General features: G+C 35.3%; 1 protein-coding gene across 2 annotated transcripts in view; it reads left to right on the forward strand.

The window, feature by feature from the left end:
* hbs1l (HBS1-like translational GTPase) overlaps nt 1–24644 on the forward strand; it is a 39924-nt gene that overhangs the window by 2404 nt on the left and 12876 nt on the right. The window contains exons 5-6 of one of the 2 annotated variants that reach the window (XM_066700136.1): nt 18467–18575; nt 23815–24062. In XM_066700136.1, the coding sequence (XP_066556233.1) occupies nt 18467–18575; nt 23815–24062 (357 nt within the window). Of the gene's footprint in view, nt 1–89; nt 3501–18466; nt 18576–23814; nt 24063–24644 lie in introns of those variants that run through there. The other variant, XM_066700141.1, reaches the window with a different exon arrangement.

The raw sequence follows: 24644 nt of genomic DNA on the forward strand, positions 1-24644 counted from the left end.
CATGATTTGCATCATCATTTTCATCTCTGCCTACTGCTTGTGACTTTCTCTCCTTCTACTATGAATATTATTGGCTATCGTAAGGTAAGGAGCCCTATTTTATTCATCAGATACTAGGATTCCTAAAAATCAAGAAACCATTACTGTACCATTGACTTTTTACGATACAAGTTTAACAACCCCTTTGAGTCTCGCTACACTGTTAGGAAAACCTGACATTCATTCAAGTGCTGGACAGCTCTGTAAAAACCTTTGTATGGAGTCTGCCGATGAGGGGGTACTGAGGTCTTTCAAGGAATCTTTGCCTAACTTTTCATTCTCAGGCAAGGATATTTCAGGTCAGGGTCTGTTGTATAAAAACTCACAATCGGCAGGTAACAACTTGGAGGAATCCAGTCTGGCACAGTTGATTTTGCAGCATGATCAGAGCCTTCAAAGAGGGGCAAATTTAAATAGTCAGAGTTTATCAAATATTCCTTTGATGACCAAAACAATGGAATCTGTTATGCAGAATAAGCCATCTCTGCAGCAGACATGTGGGGTTTTGAGTCAGCTTGAAGCTGCAGGCCAGCAAAGTAATAACTGTCTAGTAAGTCTGAATGCATTAAATCCATCTTTTCCCAGCACATGCTCCCTCACTTCCTCCTTGGGCAGTTTATCCTTAGCACTACATGAGCCCAATCAGAATAAAAAAACAGAAGCGTTTGGAAGCCTCCATTCTGTGTTACAGAGCAATCCGTTAGATATTCGCAGTAGTAATGGTAACTGTAAAGCAAAACATAAGGGAAGCCCCTCCTTGGCAGACCTCATACAAGAACATAAAAGCAGCAGTCCAACTCTTTATACCTCCCTTCCTGATATTCAGAGCAAACCAGGGGAAACTCAAGCACTGCATTCATTGGTGTCTATGTCACTGTCACAGTGTGCAGCCGAGAATGCAGGTAAAATGGGTACTATTTCAATAGCAGGGTCTTTGTCTTCACTTTTGTCCCCCAAAAATAAGAAATCCAACGAGGTAGAAAACTGCTCTGTATTAAGTTTGATCCCAAGCAGTGTTAGGAATGAACTCCAAACTCCCATGTTGCACACCTCTTCCGAACAAGATCTAAAGATTGATTTGAGTCAACTTATCCAGCAGCCACCCAATGCCAGCCTGAAAGCTGCTTCAAAAAACAAATTGAAGGATAAAAACGTTAGGAATGTTACGGACAAATCTTTGTTGATTTCTCGTAAGATACGGCTGTGGCAGGGCCCTAACGCCTCGGTTTTTGGAAAACCATCAGTATTTGCTATGAGTTTGTCTGTTCAACTCCCTTTTAAGAATTTCAAGAAAAAAACAGTTTATACTCATCGTGCCTTTTTGTATAGCAAACAGATGCAACTAGTCAAGAAGAAAGACCAGGGACCTTTGTTTAAAATAACGCCTTTTGACTTTCAGACACCCTCGCCAGATGATATAATAAAATCCAACCAAAAGAAGGCATTCATGCGAGAATAGCTCAGACATGCTAGGTTATTTTTTAATTTGGACTTTTTAATTCTAAAATTGTCTTCAAACTTATGTATGTATTTATACACACAGACATACATACATACATAGAACATGTAAGTACATCAGTTACCAGCATTCAGGTGTTTTTTTAAACAAATTTGTAAATTAACTTTTTGTAATAGTCTAGAGACTTCTACCTTGTTTTATGACTTTATACAGTGTGTTCAAATATGTAGAATTAATTACAAAATGTTTCTTTGCTCTGTAATTGGTTTAACGTTCATGGTATTTGGCCTACATGTCTGTAAAGTTATTTGATGAGTTGTAGTTTGTTGCATCTTAATAATTTTTTTTTTTGGTAAATACATATATTTTTTAACATAATTAAAGCATATTTTCTGTTACAAAGTTCAGATTTCCACTAAAGCTTAAATCTCAATCGACAACAACAACATTCTGGCTACTTTGTTTGCACTGTTTATTCCTTTGACTTTGGAAACACCTTAAGTCAGGTGAAATCAGATTGAAATGGTAAAATAGCAAACTGAACAACTGTTTATCAATGATCATGAAAATCTGTGAACAAATGGTACTGGTTTTAAATCATGTGACACATGCAGCATGGATAGTGATGTAGGTATCCACCTCAAAGATGCTGAGTGGCAAAGTTGTGGTCTAGAGACTGAGTGTGTTTTGGTGAACAGATAGGTTTCATCATCAGTCTTTTACCCAGCTACTTTAATCGTACCCATTCATGACAAAATGGGTTAACAGCACAAGATCTTCAGCAGCATAATGTAGTTACTGGGAAGCAATGTGTCAAGACTATGATTGGGGCAAATAGAAGTAAAATAAAGAATTTAAAATATAGGTAATGCACTGATAAATCAAATAAAGCAATATAAACTTATTTTATTCCAATTGAAGAAAATGCCTTTTTCGAAGCCGGTATAGTGATGATTTCTAACACATAATGACTTCAGGTCCTAAAGGAGGTAGAAATACTTTATATCCTACTGCACAGACCATTTACCTTTTATAGTTTTTTAATAGGAACGTTGTGCCCTTATAATACAATACCAGCAGGGTGGCAGTAAAGAATTAATTTAAACATCAGTCCCTTTTAGATGAATTTGGTGTAACATTTGACATCTTTCAGCTTCAAATGTTAAACGGCTCGTCTGGTTTCCATGGTTTTATGGGATGTCACATCCACATTAGAACTGAAAGACTAAATTGACTGTTCTTCAGTGCTGAAAGGTAATTTAGTTCACAACCTTTTTGACAAATAACTTGTAAAAAGGGCTTCAATAAATTATTAAAAAGGTTTATGAATTATGTGTAGCATATCATATATTAAATACTCATATGAATAATAGGCCTACTTGGAAACAAAAACTAGTTAAAGACCTGCAAACCACAGTTTACAGAACATATAAGAAAGAGGACATGTTTCACAGGTGCGCAGACTTTGGAAATAATGAACAGTTGACGCACTCTTTTGGTTTACCACCATGAGCTGAAGCATTTAGGCTGTGACTAGCACAAGGACACCTGTAGTGTTTCCCATGCATTCAGAGACCAAGCCCAGAGCTTAATGTCACAGGATTCTACATTTATTTTAATATAGGTGTTCATGTAAATACCTTTCAAAAAAAATAATGTATTTTTGTATATTCAAAACTGAGAATATTGTTGACATTTTAATACATTTAAAAAGACAGTCCTGCTGATCAGGTGTTGATCTTTTAATTTATAAACCCTGAGTATTTTTTTTAATTTTGGGGGGAATTCCTCATTTAATTCCATTTACAAATGTACCAGTATCTTATCTATACATTTATGTACATTTTAAGTATGTATCAATAATTGTTTTAAACCAGAAATGTACAGGTTGTGTTTCTTGGCCAAATTGTTTGGGGTGGTTGTAGAATCGTTTTTTGTTTGATGTAGCAACACTTGAAGATTATGTAAATATTGAAATAAAATTTGGCTGCAGTTTACTTGATGAGATGTGTGAAGGTGTGTTTTATAACTGTCTTACCCACATTAAGGTGATAGAACTATGTTACTTACCTTATGCAATGTATGCAAATATAGTATTTTTTGTATTATTCTTTTGCAACATGACAAGTCCTAGAGGGTTGTTTTAGGACTTCGAAACAGGTCAATTTGATTTAAATGTCTGTGCATCGGGAAGATGCGTTTAAAGGTAGATTTTTAATTTTTTTTTGGTCTCGGCTGCAGATCCAGATAGTGACGTGATTAAATGAGTAATGAAGTACCATCTGTCGATGTAATATAAGATTATTTTCAATTCTAGTAATATTCATGGATTCTCTCCTCTTTCTCCTCCTTTTCAATGCTTAGTTAGTATGTTCTGCATTATGTCCCAAAGTCAACAGATCTAATTGAATCTCTGCCTGATAGACAAATGTGTGGGCTTAAACAGGAAGTGGTGAAGTTCACAGAAAACATGTCAGCATTGCAAAGTTTTCTACACCCCTTGATTATATTTTTTTATAACACCACCTACATAGGAAAAATTTAACCACTCCAGGGGTTTGATATTCTGTGTGAAAATAAATGTTTTACTTATAATGTTGTAGATAATATTCTCCTACTATATCGTTTTCTTTTTCTTCTTAAAGCTTTGCATACACTGCATCCATCTGTCTTTTGTTGATCAGAAAATACATGCTATATTTCAAAAGCTTCATAGGCCCAGAGGGCTTTGGTCTGCACCTGGTTAGATGTGTTTAAAGAAGGTGGTCTAGTATTCCAAAGATGGATTGATACAAAAAATAAAACATGTTTAATTATTTGAAACAGCCTAAGGGGGGGACCTTTTTAGGAAGCCTTCAGAAACACACTGAGATGTGCCACTTTGATCACACACAGGAAGGGAATTTGTACCCAGATAATGCTACACAAAAGTATTATTTGAATAAGGCATATATCACTTCTGAGGAAGGTGAACCTAATTTGGTCCAATACCAACCTCTAACAAATAACAGCTGTTATGACTATGGAATTACATAATATACCACTGATTAACATTTCTTAAGGAATACATTTTAATCCTTGCTGTAAGGGCTGAAGTTAAGGAACCCATCATTATAAGAGGTTTTTTTTTTTACCTTGTTATGAAAACACTTAGCTTTGAACCTTTGAACAATCATATACTGTATTGTTTCTGCTTCTGCCTTGTGTTCTTCTGCTTGTTAATATTTGTTTTTGTTGTTGTTGATTGTGGTGATTACTCCATGTTGTGAAACTTAGACCTAAATCGCAGATTCCTTCTCAAAATGCACTTCCTTTTGAAGGTTATTTATTGATACGTGATCATCACTTACACATTCTTCTTTTAAGTTAAGTATAGTATTGTATAAATAACTTATTAAAGAACCATCTATTTTATTACACAATTGAAATGGTCAAATCTAAGCAAATTGTTACATCAAGATTCAATTAAGTAATTGAGAGCTTGTTTGGAACAAAAAACAGCAGGGAAGGGGGTCCTCCAGGGCCAGGGTTGGGAACCACTGATCTAGAGTAACTTGAGGTAAAAAGCCAGTAAAATGTACTCTAAAGATTTCTTTAAAATTGATGATCCAATGGTTTTAGAATATTTCCATTCTTAGGAGGTTTTTAGGAAATATTTAATCTGAGTATGTATATTTGTGTGTGTCCTTGAAGTTTCAATTTATTATATAATTGCCCGTATTGTTATTAAAGTACGAAACCTTCTGGTGTGCTATTGGCTCCTAAATGCCATACATATGGTTAATCAGTCTATCTTCGGTGATTGTCTCCTACTGCTTTGTAATGTATTTTCAAATGCTACTTTCTGCTACTTATAAATCAAAATGTGAGGGGGTACAAGTTTGTAATGTTTTGCAGGTAGATCAAAGTTTTGTTTTGGTCTGGCCCAAGGTTTCCAAATTGTTGGACATTTGTTTTATTATTAATATTATATACGGGTCATGTTTTTTTCAAATGTTGTATACAAACATATCTGTTGATTTGTTGTGTACAAATACTATAGTATGAACAGGAGGCCAGACATGCTGAAGAACTTTAGGGACCAGGGTGAATTTTGACATGAACAACTTATTTTTAATTCAAATCTCCACATTATTCATAGAATCCTCTCTACAGTTACGAAATGTGCAAAAATCTTTGAATTCTCAGATGAAGAATCAGTTATATCTAACAATTGTCTATCCAATATGTGTTTGCCAAAACATGTTTACTATAATTAAGAATTTGCAAAAACTACAACTTTCTCAATGTCAATTTTGTGAAGGAAGAAGAAGTAGCTTTTCCAAAACATTTTTCATTTAAAATAATTATTTGTATGTTTAAGTATATATAATCTATATTAGAGAGTGCTGTAATTTGCACTATAAATGGTGCAAAATTAGAAGTGTTAATTTTGCAGAAATGAGTAGTGATAATCTAAAGATTTGAAACTCAACACACACTGTACACTGTTTTGTTAAACAATGTATAATGTCTTCATAGCCAAAAAACACTAGGGAGAAACTACTTATATGGCAATAATTTAATGCAGTGTTTCCTTCAGTTTGTGTATTATTGGTAAGGTATGTATTATCAAGTTTTGGTGACTCATAATTAAAAGGGAAATTGCTAAATATGCATTCAGAAACTGAACACTGGAAACGACCTAACCCTGCAGCATGTACATTAGGAACAGTGCTGTCAGGATTTTTTTAAATCCATGTATATTGTTAAAAAATGTAGCAAATGTGAGGCATTTTTGGGGAAAACAAGCAACGCATGTAATGCTGCATTGACAGCAGTTTGGTTCCTATTTGTTTTAACTTCTTTATTTTTAATTGCTGTAAAGTAATTGTCCAATTGCTAGGGTGTAGTTCAGGGCCTTTAGTCCACACACATTGGCTTTGAATCTAAACTAATGTTATGTTACTGGCCCACAGTGAGCAGAATACTTTCTTGAATGTCTCAGGGTTGGTTTCAAAGTCAGTCAAGGTTTCCTTGGCACACCATGCGACTGTGACCCCTGTGTCTGGCCAGGTTCCAGTGGGTTTGCAGTGCTGGCAGTGAGAGTTGTCATTGTTTGATTACATTGTGAAAAGAAGACGATTGCTTGCATGTGCATATTACAATGGATGCATCTAGGTTTGGCTTCATCTCTCTATATAAATAGATATAAAATACATAAGTGTGAAGCTTGTCTTTATGAAAGCCTGCAGTTACATTTTCTTTGTTATATAATGAACAGTAACAACATTTTTTTATAATAACAACATTAATGCAACTGCCTGTTCTTTATAGAGTATTGAATTAATTGAGGGAACTCTACACGTTTAGTGGTTTGAGAGCATCTAAAGGAAAGGAAATCCCCTTTTTTGCTATGACATTAATTCTCACAGTGGTGTCTTTATCCTGACTTGGGCCAATCAACTCAGCCTCAAGAAAATACATCATATGTAGTTGTTTCTAATGAGAAAAGGCTGTTTATTTATTTTGTATTTTAGATGGCTATACAGTAGACAAAAAGCAATGTACATAATTAAATGCCTTACCATGTTGTATGTTTTAACAATGTAGGCTACATCTTGAGTTTTTTAAAATTAGGTATTTGATTTTCATGATAATAGAAGCGTGATTTGAATATTTTGTTTCCTTCTAACGTTTTTGACGTGAACAAGTCATTTCAGTAAAATTCTAGTTTGAAAAGTACCTCAGCGCTCTCTGATTCATGTTTCAGAATACTTTGTGCTCAGTTTCTAATTCCTTTTTATAAGTGCAGGCATTTTCAGTGCAGTACTCTTGTGATAAGCATTCATCTGTAGTATTGGTGCATGTAATCTCAGCATTTGCACCTGCTGATTGTTAAAATGTTACAAAGTTCATGCAGTAAAACACAATGGGTCACATTTGAATTTTGTTATATTGAAACAATGGAGTCTGCTCCATGTTCTCTGAAGTAAATACTACTCACTTTTCAAAGCAAGCAAGAAATCTGATCACTCATACGCTGCATTAACATATTAGTTCAGGCCATAGAGCTGTACTTGGATAAATGCAAGGAAGGAAGGAGTGCATTCGGTTTTTCTTTTTTTAGGAATTGCAGCTCATTCATAATAAAGGGAATGGAATAGTTTGTGTTTTTCTCCCAATTTGCCATTATGTGGAGATTAACCCTGGTAGGTCTCATGATGAACTTGGTTGGCTTTGGTATCTTTTAAACTGGATGATAATCATATTAGCAGTTTATGTTGGTACTTCCAGTGCCTTGGTGTTTTCCAAGGTGGCTTCTGTCAATGTCTAATTGTTCAGGGTTGCACCTGTGTTCAAAGTTGATCTGTTCTTCTGAAATTCCTGTTTGTGGCTTGTCTAAATGAGGGTTCATTTGACTTTTACTTTTTCTTTTTTGGGCCATATGATTACAATTAGAGTAAATCACAAATATATTTCTCATGTAAATGAGAATTAAATTTGTAGCCGACAGATTATCAATTGGTATTTATGTTGTGTTACATAGTATTCTGCCCTGTCCTTGGGTTCCTTTTTATATTTACTTATACTTCAGAATATCTTAAACTCAAGCATCATAAATCATTAAAATGGTTTTACTAGCCTTTATTACAGTATTTCACTATAACACAACTTGTGTGTAGGAATGTGTGCACTACTTTTTAACAATTTGTTTAAATGTTATATAGGTCAGGAGGAGCCTGTCTTTCTTTGGGTCTATCCTTGTCACCTACTTCTGGTTTAATGTTTTGCGGCAGTATTTCACCTGTATATAGCAGGTTTTCATAATTGCAGGTGGTAGAGAAATAGCTTGGTTTTCGTTTAAGTACATATATATACACACACACACACACACACACACACACACAGTGCCTTGCAGAAGTATTCAGATCCTGTGAATTGACAAAATTATGCATACACATTTAAAAAAGCTCAAACTGAAGACTTCTAAGGGTAAGATAAGTCAGGCAAAACTAAAGTATTTTGATTGCATAAGTATTCAGACCCATCAACTCAATATTTGGTGGAAGCACCCTTGGCAGCAATTACAGCTACAAGTCTCTACAGCCTGATCAAGGCAGTGTCTGGGTGGTACAATGCATTTTCTTTTTCTTGATGATTGAGTAAGTTGTACTGATAGGAATATTTAGAGACTTTGATATTTTTTGTACCCTTTTCCTGATCTGTGCTTTTCAATTGCTTAATCCCCGACTTGCTTTGAAAGCTCTTTGGTCTTCATAGTTTTTTCAGAGTATTAATTTGAAATGCACTACCTGAAATGCGACCGAGGAACCTTACAGCAACAGGTGTCTTTAGTCTGAAATCATGAGAACCACTATTACTGCACATAGACAGAGGCCATTCAACTAATTGTGTGGGTCATTTTGTACACCTGAATTAATTTAGTTTTGCCACAGCAAAGGGTTTTGAAAACTTACACAGTCATTACTGAAAAGTTTTATTTCATATTAATTATGTACTTCTTTCTATAAGCGGTTTCGAAGATGGATGGATGGATGGTACTTCTTCCTTTTTGTTTTTGCTTTCAGTGTGTGGAGTAGATTGTGTATAACTGATGATAAAGTGACCCCTGCAATCTTGCTGATTGGGATGAAAGGCCCTGTATAGGCTTGTTACTGTTTTGTAATTTTACATTATTTGCATTTTTTTTCTTTTACTTCATAGTCCTAAATTAAAATCAAGTTATTAAGGCTATCGTGGGCAGATATTTGTTCTGTATTGTGAATAGACTTGCATACATGAAGCTCAATATGCATCTTAGAAAGCCCCAGACAGTACTGTAGCTTCAGTGCCCTCTTGTGGCAGACTACCTTTAAATTGAGGTATCATAAGTTGGAGAGAAATAACTTGATCCAAAATGTGATTGATAAAGGAATTAGATTGCAACTGAAAACGCTGCACTTAAAATTAAACAAAGCAAAACGTTTTCATACCATTATTCACCTGTTTTTTTTTTTATCATCATCAATGATTGTATTGAAGCTTTATTAAAGATATCCATGACGAACACACATAAATGGAATGAAAAAAAAAAGTCCTTTACCTCCTTTAAAACAAAATTAAGAAAACATGATGATTTAGCAGCTTTGTTTCAAATGTGTCATCATATTATTTTCTTTTATTAGCTCCTTAACCTTCTGGATAAATGGCAGGTAGATCAAGGCATCTTTGAACTTTCTACATATTGACATTGAAACCAGCAGAGAAGAACTCCGTCTGCATATGGGTTTAGAAAGTTACTTAGTAATCGGATGAATGTTATTTTCATGAACGGGTTTTGTTTGGAACATGTGAAAAGTGAAACTTAGCTAATTAAATTAAGAAAAATATGTTTACGTCGGAAATCCCCCCCACCACCATGTGGCTTCTGAGCTAGGAAATTACCTCTTCTCCTTCTGCACAAGATAGTATGCAATGTAAGCAATTGAGATTTTATATCCGGTCTCTATTACATATTTCTTGAAATTGATGTTTTTTTTTTTTTTTTTTCCTCTAATAATGTAATATACCTTGAAGTGGGTGTTTTTGATGAAATTGCAATACCCCAGTATGAATGATTAGTCTTAAAACTGAAATTTTGGAGGTGGTTGACAGTCACTTTGCCTCCTTAATATTTAATTGAAAGTAATTTCTTGTGTTTATTTGTCAATGAAAATTACATTAATAATGAAGTAGAAGGTTACAGGATTTGTTGGTCGTGTTACTATTAAAGCCTTGCAGTGCAGTATTCGTGAGTATATTTGTACAAAGAGATTACATAAACATGCAGAAACAAACAAGGAAGAGGTGTGTGTTAAGTGCTTATTTTTGAGGAAGGCATTCAATGTCCATTTAAAAATAAATCGGCTATTTTGAGGTCTGCTTTCAAATGAAATGGTTTACCTCAACCCCTCTGTCTTCTGATTGTATTTGCATGTCATAGACCAGGCTTTGTTTTCTCAATTTGCCACTCATGTCTCGGATTGGTTATTAAACCGAATAGTGCTCCCTTATGGCATGTTGAGCATGAGTATTTTTCATATTATCCCGAATACACAGTCTCTCTCCATTGTGATGTTTTCAGCTAACTTTGTGGTTTTTATATCTACATTTATATCTGAAAACTTTTTTGAGTTTTGTGTTGAAAATACCACAAAGACAACAGGATTCCTTCCCTTCATTAAAAGGTGATGAAAATAATGTCTGATATCTGCTTAATAAGATAGAAAGGCATTGAGTCACCTTTTGTACATGAGTGAGATAAAGCAGCTGAATTTAGTAATTTTCCTGTTTAAGCCCACACAGCCAGTTCTTATTTTTCTGTATAGTGATGTGTGTGTGTGTGTATATATAACTTATGCTTATTACTCCAAAAATAAAATATGCCTTTTAAATGTACTTTTATTAAAACTCACATTGTACAAGTAACTCGATCTTTTTAAATAAAATAATAATAACAATAAAGCATTACTTAAACATACTTAAACATCTGCAACTACTCTGGTACACGCACTGCATCCAATTGACTTTTAATTACATTAGAGGTTTATTTTTTTTCCAGAGTTTTCCTGCTGGCTGATTTGCATATCCTGTTTTGCATTCCTCTGGATTCTCTTTTGTTGTCCTTAATCTCATTATTTGCCATGCTTACTTATTCTTGCCAACATTTTTTTCCCCCTAAAGACTATCCAAAGGGCGTTTGAAGAGAAGGGTGGTGGGGATGCAACTTTACAAGCATTGCTCAGTGCTCCAAAGAAAAAGAAAAATGAAAACAAACTCTGAACCTGTGCAAGAAACGGTCACTTAAAACACACTGCATCCTGGATAACTAAACTTGAAAGAACAGGAAAAAGAATAGTAGGCCTGTTTAAGTTGCACACTTTAAGTGAAATTCAAACTGAGGAAATAACATCTTTACCATCAAATGGGGGTTTCACACTGTATTGCAGAGTATTATAAAATCAGTATATTACTTTATTACTATTCAGAACAATTTGCTATATAGGCGTACAGAAGGCCACGTCAATTTCCTATAGGCTCTCAAGGGGCAGTTTCATGAATCAGTGCTTAATAATAAGGTATATGCCAGATTCTTGATCAATGGGTATCTGTGTATTGAAGGTGTCTGCTGAGTAGTGATAGATGCAGCAGAGAGTGCACTGCTGAGGGAAACCTGAGACTAGACATCCTCTTTGGTACAGCAGTTCCTGATTGAGAGCTGTCAGCTCTGTTTATGATATGCAAATTTCAGAAAGCATGACTGATGGCAGTTGTGGTTATCACAATGAAGACAAAATAGAAAGCAATCGCTAGCCCAGGTGGCTTTGAGGTTCAGACCACTTTCCTCTTGCATCTAAATTTTCAGATCCTGTTTAGGTGAAAAGGTAAACCCATTTCAAAAGGTGTGGTATATTGATAAGGAAGCTACAAGAGTTAATGACATTTCCTTGGTGATGGAGTACTTCTCAATACTATAAATAACTGACTTGATTTCCTTTTTTAAGAGAGGTTTTTTTTTTGTTTTTTTTTTGTTTTTAAATATGTGTTTATATGTATATAATTGGTGCCCTGGAAAAACAACCCACTTATCATGCTGGATGCTGATGTAAAATTGGTTTTGCATCCCTCAATTAACAGATGCATCATAAAGACTTGAGTCTGCTTAACTGAGGGTTAAATACACACACGTTTGATCCATCATGTTTGCAAATTTGTCAATCTTTTACAGCTTGCTTAACTTCAGTATGCTTTTCTTTCAAAATGTCTTGGTCAATCAGCATTTAAACCTCCAATTCTGTTACATGCATCTCTCTGACTTGTTTTTGCTCTTGCCCACTACTTCAATTGATTGGATCTTTGTCTGTTTTTGAGGGGGCGAAATGCATTTTTATTAAATGTGTTATTATATTAGCAATGGTCATTTTGAACATCCCCACGGAAACTCCCTAAAACCGATATCAGGTTTAGTTCCTTGGAAATTCCCTCAAGCTGTCAAAGTCAGGCACTCTATGGATTCTAAAGTTTTGTTTTCCTCATCGCTCTCTTACAGGTGGTTTTCAGTAAAACACACATGAAATTGAAAAACAGAAATCTGACGTATTACCATTTCTTTAATATTTAGATTTATTTGTCTTTATCGTTATAATAATTGAGATTAAAGCATTTGCCTTTACCTGGGGTGGCCCACTGTTTGCACAAAATATACACATTACATGAAGATACAGTAAAAAAAAAAAAAAATTAAAGCAACATACCATATTTGTCCTAACTGAAGTAAATTAACCAAGAGGAAGTGCAACATAACAGTGCAAGATTCTATTAAGGGTAGTTATACTGAAAGCAGAAATGTGGTAATAGTTACATCACTGCTAGATGCAGGAGGGTCAAAGCAGGCATAATTCCCAATAGTAGAGATGTAGCTACAGTTAAAGCAATTTAAATGGCAATAATGAATACAGGTATGATAAGGGTAGGTAGGCATCATCAAGGTGGGGAGTCAGAAAACAATGAAAGACTACCGTATTGACCCGAATGGGATGGTTGAGGTGAAACAGGTGCAGGCAGAATGGGTGTGTCTTGAACAGGCACCAGAAGTTGGTCAGGACAGGGCGGTCCTAACCTCAGTGGGTAGGTCTTTCAACCACATGCGGACGAATGTTGTGAAGGAAGGATATTACAATATTTAGCTCTGAATGCTCAATGACCTTTGTATGGGTTATCAAATACAACTATCTCAGTATTTGACCAAGCTCTGTATTAAATAATACATCATATGATACATTGCACTCTGAATAGGAAGCTGTCTGTCTGATATGATATGCATTAAGAGTAAAGCAGTCATGGCATTTAAAGCACCTATGCATTATATAGTATATATACAGCTCTGGTAAAAATTAAGAGACCACTGCAAAATGATCAGTTTCTCTGGTTTTATTCTTTATAGGTATGTTTGGGGGGTAAAATGAACATTTTTGTTTTATTCTATAAACTACTGACAACATTTCTCCCAAATTCCAAATAAAAATATAAATGGAATGGAATGGCTGCCATACATGTAGAGATGCTGATTTAAAAAAATAAATAAAAAAACATTGCAGTGGTCTCTTAACTTTTTTCCAGAGTTCTATATATATTGCAAAAAAACAATATTGGATGAACTCAGTACCTTTTTTTTTTGTGGTCCTGTTAGTATTATTTTTTAATTTTTTAAACTATCCACTGTTTAGATTTACCAGACAGTATAGGGGAGAATAACCATTTTATTTGTTTTAGTTTTCTCATTTCCAATATGGACAACATGTTTTGCAAAAAAAGCAAATGTGCCAATTAAAAGTTTGTAGTGTGAAGGTTTAATTTTGTTTTGCATATGCACAAACCGGAAAATACCATCCCATTCTTCAGTTTCTGGCACTGTTTGTAGTTGTTTTTTAGGCTTTTGTTTTTCAATTATCTGACACTAAATTATTAGCCTCCCCACCTCCACCCTAAACTGGTTACATTGGAAAGAAGAGTTTTTAAAATTGATGCAATAACCTCTTCAGTGAACTGATCTGAAATCCCTGTTATAAGGTTAACTTTGCAGAAGATTAAAGAAAATAATCCAAAAGAATATAGTGAAACCATTTTTTGAGCATGTGAAACTGTTGCTATCAAAGGGATCACTGATGACCAAAAAAGTGTTTAATTCTACCATAATATTTCCACTTTATAACCACTTCCACTGGTTAATTTCCTACAGATCAGTCATTCTTATTTTAGTTGGATTTCATTTCGGATTTCTATGTAGCCTTATATTTTTGATGTGAGTTAGAAAATGTGTACAGTATTTTGTTTCTACAAGTTTGTATGTATATATAAATATGTGTGTGTGTGTCTATATGGTTTATATAGTGTGGGATGTTATTGTCTACATGCAAATGTATTTTGAAGAGGAATTCTCTTCACAGTGATTCATCAGAAATGGTTGTTTCATTGTTGAATAATCACCTACCAGTGGTTCTTAGTCATTTCCTTTGTTTAAATTAAACACAACAAGGTATCAATTTCATGCATTAAATTAAATGAAAATATAGCTGTTTTTACTAGCTCTCTGATTTAAGATCTTTACAATTAGATTTTTACACTACTCAAGCATTGCTGTAAGAAGTCAAATCATTAGTATTTCTTTGCGATTTTACTTCTCATTTGACTAAGCAGTTTCACTTCTTCTCAACTGTTTTTATTTGAATTTTAGTTTTGAGGCCGTTATAGGCCACTTTTTATTTAATTTTGTAATTTTTTTGTACTTGTCTTTTCACAAAAACATGGAAAAGTGATGATCATTCTTGCCTAAGTGAATAACTTCATATTCAATATTTTTCCTCTTTCCTGTGTGGCTGTTATGGGAAAAAAAAAACTTAAAAAAGAAGAAAACTTGAGTGATTAAATTAAAGCTCTATAGTGCTGCTTAGCTTAGATTTTTTCTTTCATATTAAGTATTTTTCTTTTCTGCAGTTCAGCTCAATGTTATATCATATAGTACTGGTATTAGTATAGATTTTGAGCTCTACACTTAGTGGTGTGCTGTCTCATTTCAAAGTTGCAGTCCCATTTCAAAGTAAATTGAACTATACTGTACATTCAGATTGACTTTTAACATAATTTTATGTTGCATTTTTAATGAACTCTTTTCTAACATTGACTAGACATGAACAATATTTTTTTGGTGAACTTTTGAGTTTTGATCAGTGGATCTCCTTTTCTCATTTATGACGAATTTCACTCCACTTTGTTTATTACAGTGTATTACATAACAGTTGTGAAATCGATCAATGCCCAATGATTGAAGTCATTTCTGTCAGGTTTGTAGCTCTGACGCATTGTCCTTTGAAGTGTTATTTAGTAAACACTATACACCCAATGGATTATTCTGAAAAACATCTGCATAATACATAATGTTATTGATGAATTTAATTATATAAAATAATGGTGTATAATAAATTCATGGAACCCTTTAAATTTCCTGAATGTGTCACATTAACAGTACCTGAGTCTGTTATTCTGTGTAGAATTGTGATATAAAGTTAGGCTTTATTTATTTAACTTTCTATAACCTAACTGGCTTTGTGTTGCAATGGAAAGATTTGGTGATTTTATATACATTTTAACCAAAAACATACAATAACATGGAAAAAGACTATGCAGTTCTGTGTGAGACTTGGATGAAGAAAGAGGCCACTGGCCTACATTTCTTTCACATAATAAGAATAGTTTATCTCCTTCTAATACATCTATCTCTTTAAACTATATTAGGAGCTGATATATCAATTTACTATTATAAAGTAGGTATTGTGGAAGATACAGACTATGTACTGCATTGAGCAGTATACAGAAATAAAACATCATAACATTGGCTGGCTGTTTGTTTGCTGTCTGCTAAAGTACCCAAGCCCCACAGCACACTGGTAAATTCCCTTCCATATCTTTTAAAAAGGGATTTACTTCAATACTTTTTTTTTTAATCTTACATGAGCTACCATGTATTAGAAAGTCATTTTGTGAGTAGTGGCATCATTTAACTATTTTTAAATGCAAAGTAACTGTCAATGAGGACTAAGATTTTAACCCTTTCCTTGCCAGACTCGCTTTTTGGTCAAATAGCAACTACAGTGTCACCATTTAAAACATACTGATGAGTCAAAGTGTCATTATGACTTTAGCTGAGGCTGCAAAGATGACCTCAGGAGCCTTTTCATGTGCATCTGTGGAAAACACTGCTAAGAAGAAGAAGCTGTTTTTCAGTTAAGGGAAAACTAAATTTAAAAATTTAAACACGCACATTCTTATCTATATGATAAACACTTGTAGGATTGAATGGTAGTTTTATAAAAAAGTTGTAAATGATTATATATATATATATAAGAATATGTATATATATAAGAATATGTATGTATGTGTATATACACTCACCTAAAGGATTATTAGGAACACCTGTTCAATTTCTCATTAATGCAATTATCTAACCAACCAATCACATGGCAGTTGCTTCAATGCATTTAGGGGTGTGGTCCTGGTCAAGACAATCTCCTGAACTCCAAACTGAATGTCTGAATGGGAAAGAAAGGTGATTTAAGCAATTTTGAGCGTGGCATGGTTGTTGGTGCCAGACGGGCCGGTCTGAGTATTTCACAATCTGCTCAGTTACTGGGATTTTCACGCACAACCATTTCTAGGGTTTACAAAGAATGGTGTGAAAAGGGAAAAACATCCAGTATGCGGCAGTCCTGTGGGCGAAAATGCCTTGTTGATGCTAGAGGTCAGAGGAGAATTGGCCGACTGATTCAAGCTGATAGAAGAGCAACTTTGACTGAAATAACCACTCGTTACAACCGAGGTATGCAGCGAAGCATTTGTGAAGCCACAACACGTACAACCTTGAGGTGGATGGGCTACATCAGCAGAAGACCCCACCGGGTACCACTCATCTCCAATACAAATAGGAAAAAGAGGCTACAATTTGCACAAGCTCACCAAAATTGGACAGTTGAAGACTGGAAAAATGTTGCCTGGTCTGATGAGTCTCGATTTCTGTTGAGACATTCAGATGGTAGAGTCAGAATTTGGCGTAAACAGAATGAGAACATGGATCCATCATGCCTTGTTACCACTGTGCAGGCTGGTGGTGGTGGTGTAATGGTGTGGGGGATGTTTTCTTGGCACACTTTAGGCCCCTTAGTGCCAATTGGGCATCGTTTAAATGCCACGGCCTACCTGAGCATTGTTTCTGACCATGTCCATCCCTTTATGACCACCATGTACCCATCCTCTGATGGCTACTTCCAGCAGGATAATGCACCATGTCACAAAGGTCGAATCATTTCAAATTGGTTTCTTGAACATGACAATGAGTTCACTGTACTAAACTGGCCCCCACAGTCACCAGATCTCAACCCAATAGAGCATCTTTGGGATGTGGTGGAACGGGAGCTTCGTGCCCTGGATGTGCATCCCACAAATCTCCATCAACTGCAAGATGCTATCCTATCAATATGGGCCAACATTTCTAAAGAATGCTTTCAGCACCTTGTTGAATCAATGCCACATAGAATTAAGGCAGTTCTGAAGGCGAAAGGGGGTCAAACACAGTATTAGTATGGTGTTCCTAATAATCCTTTAGGTGAGTGTATATTCAGTACCCTGTAGTAAATATATATTTTGTGATGTGTTTAATTAAAAAAGTTCAAATTAAATACTACAATTATGGAATTTATTACCTTTACACTTTATGCCCCATCAGCAACCTGTGAATACATTTAAAATGGTAAAGGGTGGTTTGATATTGGTAGTTTGTCAAACAATACCAAGAGACCCAGGAAAGTTCATATTGATTTGGGTTGTAAAATATTTGATAGTATGATTGTATTGAGGACAAATCTGATGTAATTTCATGTTTTCATGTATTTTATAAATAGTATCCTTACATATTTTCTATGTTTACTTGAACGTAACAGGAGTTAGCTGATTGCACATTTGAATCCTGGCAGAACACTGCTACTTAAACCAGTTTGATGTTGTATTTTACCTGAATGTGCACAGAACATGTACACATTGAATAAACAAGATGCATGCTAGGAACTGAAACAATAACATATTTTGATATTTTACCAGATGCACTGCAAAATTAACTTTACCAAGCAACTAAATACAATTTGGCTTAATTCAGTATATTATAAATACCTCCTTCTCTAAATACATGGTGAATATACATCATTCCAGTGCATGGCTTATATGATGAATTCTTGTCAGCCAGATTGCACCAGATTTAAATGCAGTTCAGGTGCAGAAACAGTGTCAGGCTTTACCAAGAGGTAGGTTTATTCTTTGTTTTTCAGAGAAAACCCTGCTATTGTATAGGTTCTGTATTTAGTTTGAGTGCAGCAGTAACCATTTAATTATTTTGTTTCATAGGAAGAGCAAGGGATCCACCTGTCAATCAGCTTGACTCAGAAGTTCTACCTAAGGTTGCCCGAATGACTGTTTCTGGGAAAAAGCAAAAAATGGGCTTTGAAGTGCCAAGGTAAATGCTGATAATATAGTAATATGTGTATACTGAGAAGTTTATGTGACTACCTCATAAATTACATCAATCGTTACAAGATTATACTAGTATATTTGTGGACTTTCTGCAAGTTAATTTACATGTTTGCATTCACGTTTTCATTTAGATAATAGGAGAGACATATTTCACAGTGGTCCTCCACATGCCAGATGGAGATGGGACGAGCTCTGAGATAATTCCATTTATTTACAAATATTCAGTCTGATGTTTTTTCAGATGATCAATGCACTCCACTTTACCTGAAAACCATCCCAAAATTAGTTTAGAAGAAAACGTAGCCTTAAATTAATACAGTTCATTTCAGATTTGTTTTTTGTATGAATACCGAGTATTTTAACATACGAATGTTTCATATGAACATTTCTCTCTAAACCTCTTAAAATCATATAATTATTACTCAATTTCTTAGCAGGCACCCGTATCCAGAATACTCAAGAGCTTTAAGTTTACAAATAAATCAGGATTTACGCCTGTTTTTTTGAAGGACTTTTGAAATGTTATTTCTATATGCATTTCCATTTGTTTAATTTAAAAATTGGGGGCTGAAGCTTGATTTTACCAAACTGCAGTTGTGTTGGTAATTTAATCAAAACCGTGCAACTCTGCAACAAATGTAGTTGCTTTTGATTTTTTTAATTCATCTTATCTTTTCTGCTGCTCTCTCCAGAGTTTAACTTGCTATCACTGTATCACAAGTCAGTGGAAGGAAAAAGAAAGAAATTGTGGTTCAAGCTGTTTTCCATGTGTAGCATTCACTGTGTCTATGCTTACTTCACTTCTTAAATGAGTACATTTTATTGACATCTAGTAACTAGCAGATTGAATGACACGCTATAGGACCCCTGTAATAAGATGCTCTTTTCAGTGCTGTGCAGACCTGTCCCACACACTCCCTCTCAGTCCAGGGCCTATGATAGATAGACTGCAGTGTTTTCTCAAAATAAGCTCTGATATTGAATAGCAGCAGACATGCTTATGTGCAGTTCACCACAGATGTACAGGTATGAGTAATGCACAGCAGCACACACCCTGAAGCGAGAAAAGAGATGCAATATTTAAAGTTTTATTGTTGAGCAATTCAGAGCACCACAAAGTGAAAAACCAATTTTGCAAATCCTTTAATGAAACTGGTTTATGTGAGAGGTACACGGAATACCTGTGAAGAATTTTATTTATTTTACAAAAATAATATGCATATTAACCATGTTAAAAATTCAGTTTTGTAGTTTTTATTTTTTCTATGTCTAACAGAAACTCTTTCCATTATGTGACCACCAGTGCAGTTATTAATACTTTTTCCATTGCATGAGCCTTAAATACCCCATTGCAAGTGACCTACATGAATTATTTTCTCTTAAATAGCATTAGGTATTGAAAAACAATTATTAGTTTATTAGTGTCATTAATGACTTTTGTTTTTGCTCAGTGGTTGTGGGATGTGGGTAAATAACCTTTTTCTGTTGCTTTCTCTGTTCTTTATTCAAATGTCAACTGTGAAGACAGCCAGTGTAAAAATGTACTGCTTTAAAGAGCAGATGATCCCACTGTTAAGTCTTTCTTCCAAGTGCTATTTTCTCTAATACGTCATTATTATTATTATTGGAAATTAACATGCATATCAGATCATATTAATCAGTATTTGTCCTGCATAAACTGTGCAACATAAGGAATATGATGTGCAAACAAAAATCAATCAAATGTCTATATATTTTAAGCACAAAGGCAGAATGTAACCAATAATGGGGAACTGGCACGGTTTCTACAATTATTGTAAAATGTATCTTTACATGTTGCTTATAATGAATAATTAATGTGGATAGCAAGGATTCCCAAACTATGCTACACAAACCACCCGAAACTGGTGTGCAGCTCGAAACTGAGGTCAATTTTAATACAGTTTTACGAATAAATCGGGAATCTGTCTATACTTTCTTTGTTTTAGTTTTTTTCTTTTTGGTATCATCCTAGTGGCTTTTGTATAATATTACTCAACTGATAGTGCCAATACATTGTTTATTTTCTCACTAACTTTTAGTCCATCACAGACTGCCATTTTGGCTTCAGTTGTAAATGCTAGAGAAAAAAAATAAAAAATAAAAATGGCACTGTTGAGTCTTGTATTTTGCATAGTATCTGCAGCATGCAAGATTCCAAAGACGGTCCAAAAATACAGTATGAAAATCTCCATTAAAGTGGTAGCTGCCTTCTAATTCTGTGTAGAGAGAGCAGTGTTAAACAAGGCCCTTTGCTGAATGGCATGAGACAGACTGTGAAGAAGCAGTTGATTTACCTACCTATACTACAGTTCACATTCAACAAGTATAGGCAACATTACCAGAAGATATCATCCCGGCTATTATCCTATTTTCCGGCACTCCTAAGTGCATTCTTTGCTATGAACTCCTCTCAAATCATTGCATGAAACCTTTGCTTCTTCAGCGACATCTTAATACAAAACACATCTCAATACAAAGAATACAATGAAAACTTCTCTAAGTGGTGCTAATGTAAAGCTTCGCTCAGACTGTGTTACCTGCAGCAAAATTAGATAATTTCGTCTTGGAAAAAAGAGCAGGATGTCGTTCCATTGTCTGACAATACAGTATCAATAAGAATCGAAACTATGACATGTCATGTGAAAGAAAAGCTGATTGAAATCATCAAGGAAAGTAAGTACTTTTTATTGCAATTAGATGAGAGTACAGATATTACAAATTTTTCTCAGCTTCTTGCATATGTAAGGTTGGAAGCAGATATGGCAATTAAGGAGGAAATCTTGGTTTGAGAACCACTGTAAAGTTGTACAAGGGCAGGTGAGATATTCCAGAACCTAAATGACTTCTTAACCAGTAACAAATTGTAGTGGTAAAACTGCATTGATGTGTGAACTGTTTGGACTTGAGCAATGACTGGCAAGTCAGGAGACGTATATCTGAATCTTGAGTTACAGTTTTGCAATCTCTTTATAGTAGTGGTTCTTAACCTTTTTGCATGCCCACACCCCCTGTAGGAATATTCAGTAATCTCGTACCCTCGCCATTTCAGTTTTGTCAAGTGGGGAGGGGGGGCGAGTTGTAGAGCTGGAGTGGGAGTTGCTGCCGTGCCGGACAGATTTTCGATCCCACTGTTAATACATAAATAAATAAGCGTGGTGTCTTTCACTCCTGAGAGCGCATCTCGCACCCCCCCTGCTTTGTAGGGAACATCTTTTGTTGCCTCTGATTTCGTGTGTAACCATTTGTTATGAGCGCTAAACATGAGACAAACTCATCTGATTGCCCTAGACTCTGTCCTTTAAATGTTCTCATTCATATCCTGTGGTCACTCAACTGGGCCCTGGATCCAGATACGCCTGCCTACCTGACAAACCTGTCTGCAATCAGTGCCTTTGCTCATTGTTGTGCTGATTATCCTGGCACACAGTGAAATCATCGTTCAGTGGCCATCACAAATAAGTACAGGACTAAACTAAATGTTGAGCCACGCTTTCAACTGAAATTAAGCAAGATTTCACCAGACATCCATCACCTGTGCTCTGAAGCAAGCAAGTTGATTATTATTTATTTTAATTAAAAATTGCACAATTTGCAGCTGGATTCCTCTTGATCTGTTCCTGTCTATCTCTCTCGCATTAAATGGTTACTGCTCATGTAACACACCAACTCACAGACAAGTGCAAATCCATATGTACCGGGGCTCATTGTGTACATAAGCTCGCTACGGTGACGTAACGCCTCTGTGAAATCTGTACAGTGAAAAGCCTCCCACGTTGGGAGAGCTGGTCTTTTGGTATAGCAGTTTTATCATCCTACTCTGTTAGAGCTATGTGGTGCGGAGCGCTTGGAGGAGCTTTTTTTGCGGTGTGGTTTGATTCCTGAGCGGGGACCTTCGACCTGTACACATACAGTCTCCCGTCACTTGCACGCACATGTATACCAGCTTAACCATAAGAAAACATCTGACCCCGCAGTTGTTTGGGTCTCTACACAATTATTATTTATATATCATCACCACTGTAACTGATACTATCGTTGTTTTATGAGTCCTCTATATGTTTTTACAGCAATGTGCAGTTCTTATATTGCTGGTGGTTCTTCACAATTTAATAAGTGGTACGCAAGCTGGCAGAGTTTGAGAACCCCTGGTGTATGGCATTTTTCCAGTTCAATTCTATGATATAAGCAACTTTTAACAATTCATTATTAATTAACAATTAATTTAGCTATTTTATATTATATAGTAATATTAGAAAATCATCCAGATCTAGCTTCCAGATCTAGTAGACATTATCAAACGTTAATGCCAGCTGGAATGCTGAAATACCCAGCTGTAAATTCAGTAGAATTAAACTAAATAAAACAATACACATGTTTTCCCTTGGCTTCTGAATGAAGAAATCTACATAAGCCTACAGAAAATTATTATTTTTATTTGTCTAAAATATATCCTTATTCATTTTATTTAATATCGTGTCGTTAGTCTTTCTTATAGTTGATCTGGACATCTCCAGAGAAAGTAACGTTACAGTGAACCCTTTTAACCCTAGAACAGAGAAGACTACCTGGGGACTTGATTCAAGTCTTCAAAATCATGAAGGCATTGACCAGATCAAACCAGAGGAGCTTTCCAAATCAGCAAGGACTCACAGACCTGGGGACACAAATGGAACCTGGGCTTCAAGGCAGAAAAAAAAGAGACTCTTCTTCACACAGAGAGTTGTCACAATCTGGAAAAAACTTCCCAGCGAAGACATGTCACAAGTCAACCCAAAACCCTGAAATAATGGCTTTTGAAATCTGTCATTATTTCTTGAGTTAAAAAATTGGAAAAGTTGCTTATATGATCAAATTGACCTGGAAGAATGCCACAGATCTTACACTAAGTGCAACATATAAAACACATTTTAGGAACCGCACTAGTTCCCCTTTAAAACAGTATAAATGTATGTTATTAAAATAAAATGACTAAACATTGCAAATGAAAAAACAATGCTTGTACCACTGGAATTGTAAGGAAACTAATTGTAGGCTAATAGTAAATATGTAAACTGTTTAAAATTTGTTCATTTGTGTCAAAAAGAGGTACAACAATACAACTCTTGGAAGTGATTACTCTTAGAAGGTATTTCAGTGACACACATGCTGTTATATTGGCAGCTTGAAGTTCATTATGTTGACCCTGTGGTTTTGTTTTTCAGCACTGAGGAGGTCGATGCTCCACGCAGAGGAGCTGCATCTGAAGACTTGCACACAGCGCCCCCTCCAGACACGCTATCCAGAGCTGCTGCTGCTGCCTCCACTCCCTCCAGCCACACCGCCCCGGAGGAGGCATCCACTGTTCCCACTCCAGTCAAGACCTCCAACAAAGCCAAACAGCAGATCAACGTGAAGGCTGAACTGGAGAAGAGACAGGGAGGAAAGCCTCTGCTTAACCTTGTTGTTATTGGTATGTTTGCAGGAAAAGCTGATGGTTTCAGGGCTTTTTTTCATTCACAGCAGGTTCCAAGCTGTTTGTGTTTTTTGTACTAGTGGGATTTCCTTATTTTGAAAAGATTATAATTGTATAACTTTAAACGTGGAAGTTTCTCAGTTTTGGAAAAGATGCAAGATTTAAGTATTTGGTCTACTTGATTTTGTGCTAAATAATTGCTCTAAATATAGTAAACTTTTTACTGTAAAGCATTGAATGTCAATTGATTGCCTTTACTCATATCTCTCTCTCTCTCTCTCTCTCTCTATATATATATATATATATATATATATATATATATATATACAGTACTGTGCAAACGTTTTGGGCAGGTGTGATAAAATGCTGTAAATAGATTGTATTTATCAATTAACTAAATACAAAGTGAGTGAACGGAAGAAAAATCTACATCAAATCAGTATTGGTGTAACCACGAAGAGCACAGGCAATGGACTACTGAGAAGTGGATGAATCATCCTTCACCATGTTCTCATTAGAAGGCAAAGTCAATGCTAATCGCTACTTAATTGTGCTGAGTGATTTTCACCCCATGTTGCC

Source organism: Amia ocellicauda, chromosome 1 (assembly GCF_036373705.1).
Source record: "Amia ocellicauda isolate fAmiCal2 chromosome 1, fAmiCal2.hap1, whole genome shotgun sequence".
Classification (NCBI taxonomy): domain Eukaryota; kingdom Metazoa; phylum Chordata; class Actinopteri; order Amiiformes; family Amiidae; genus Amia; species Amia ocellicauda.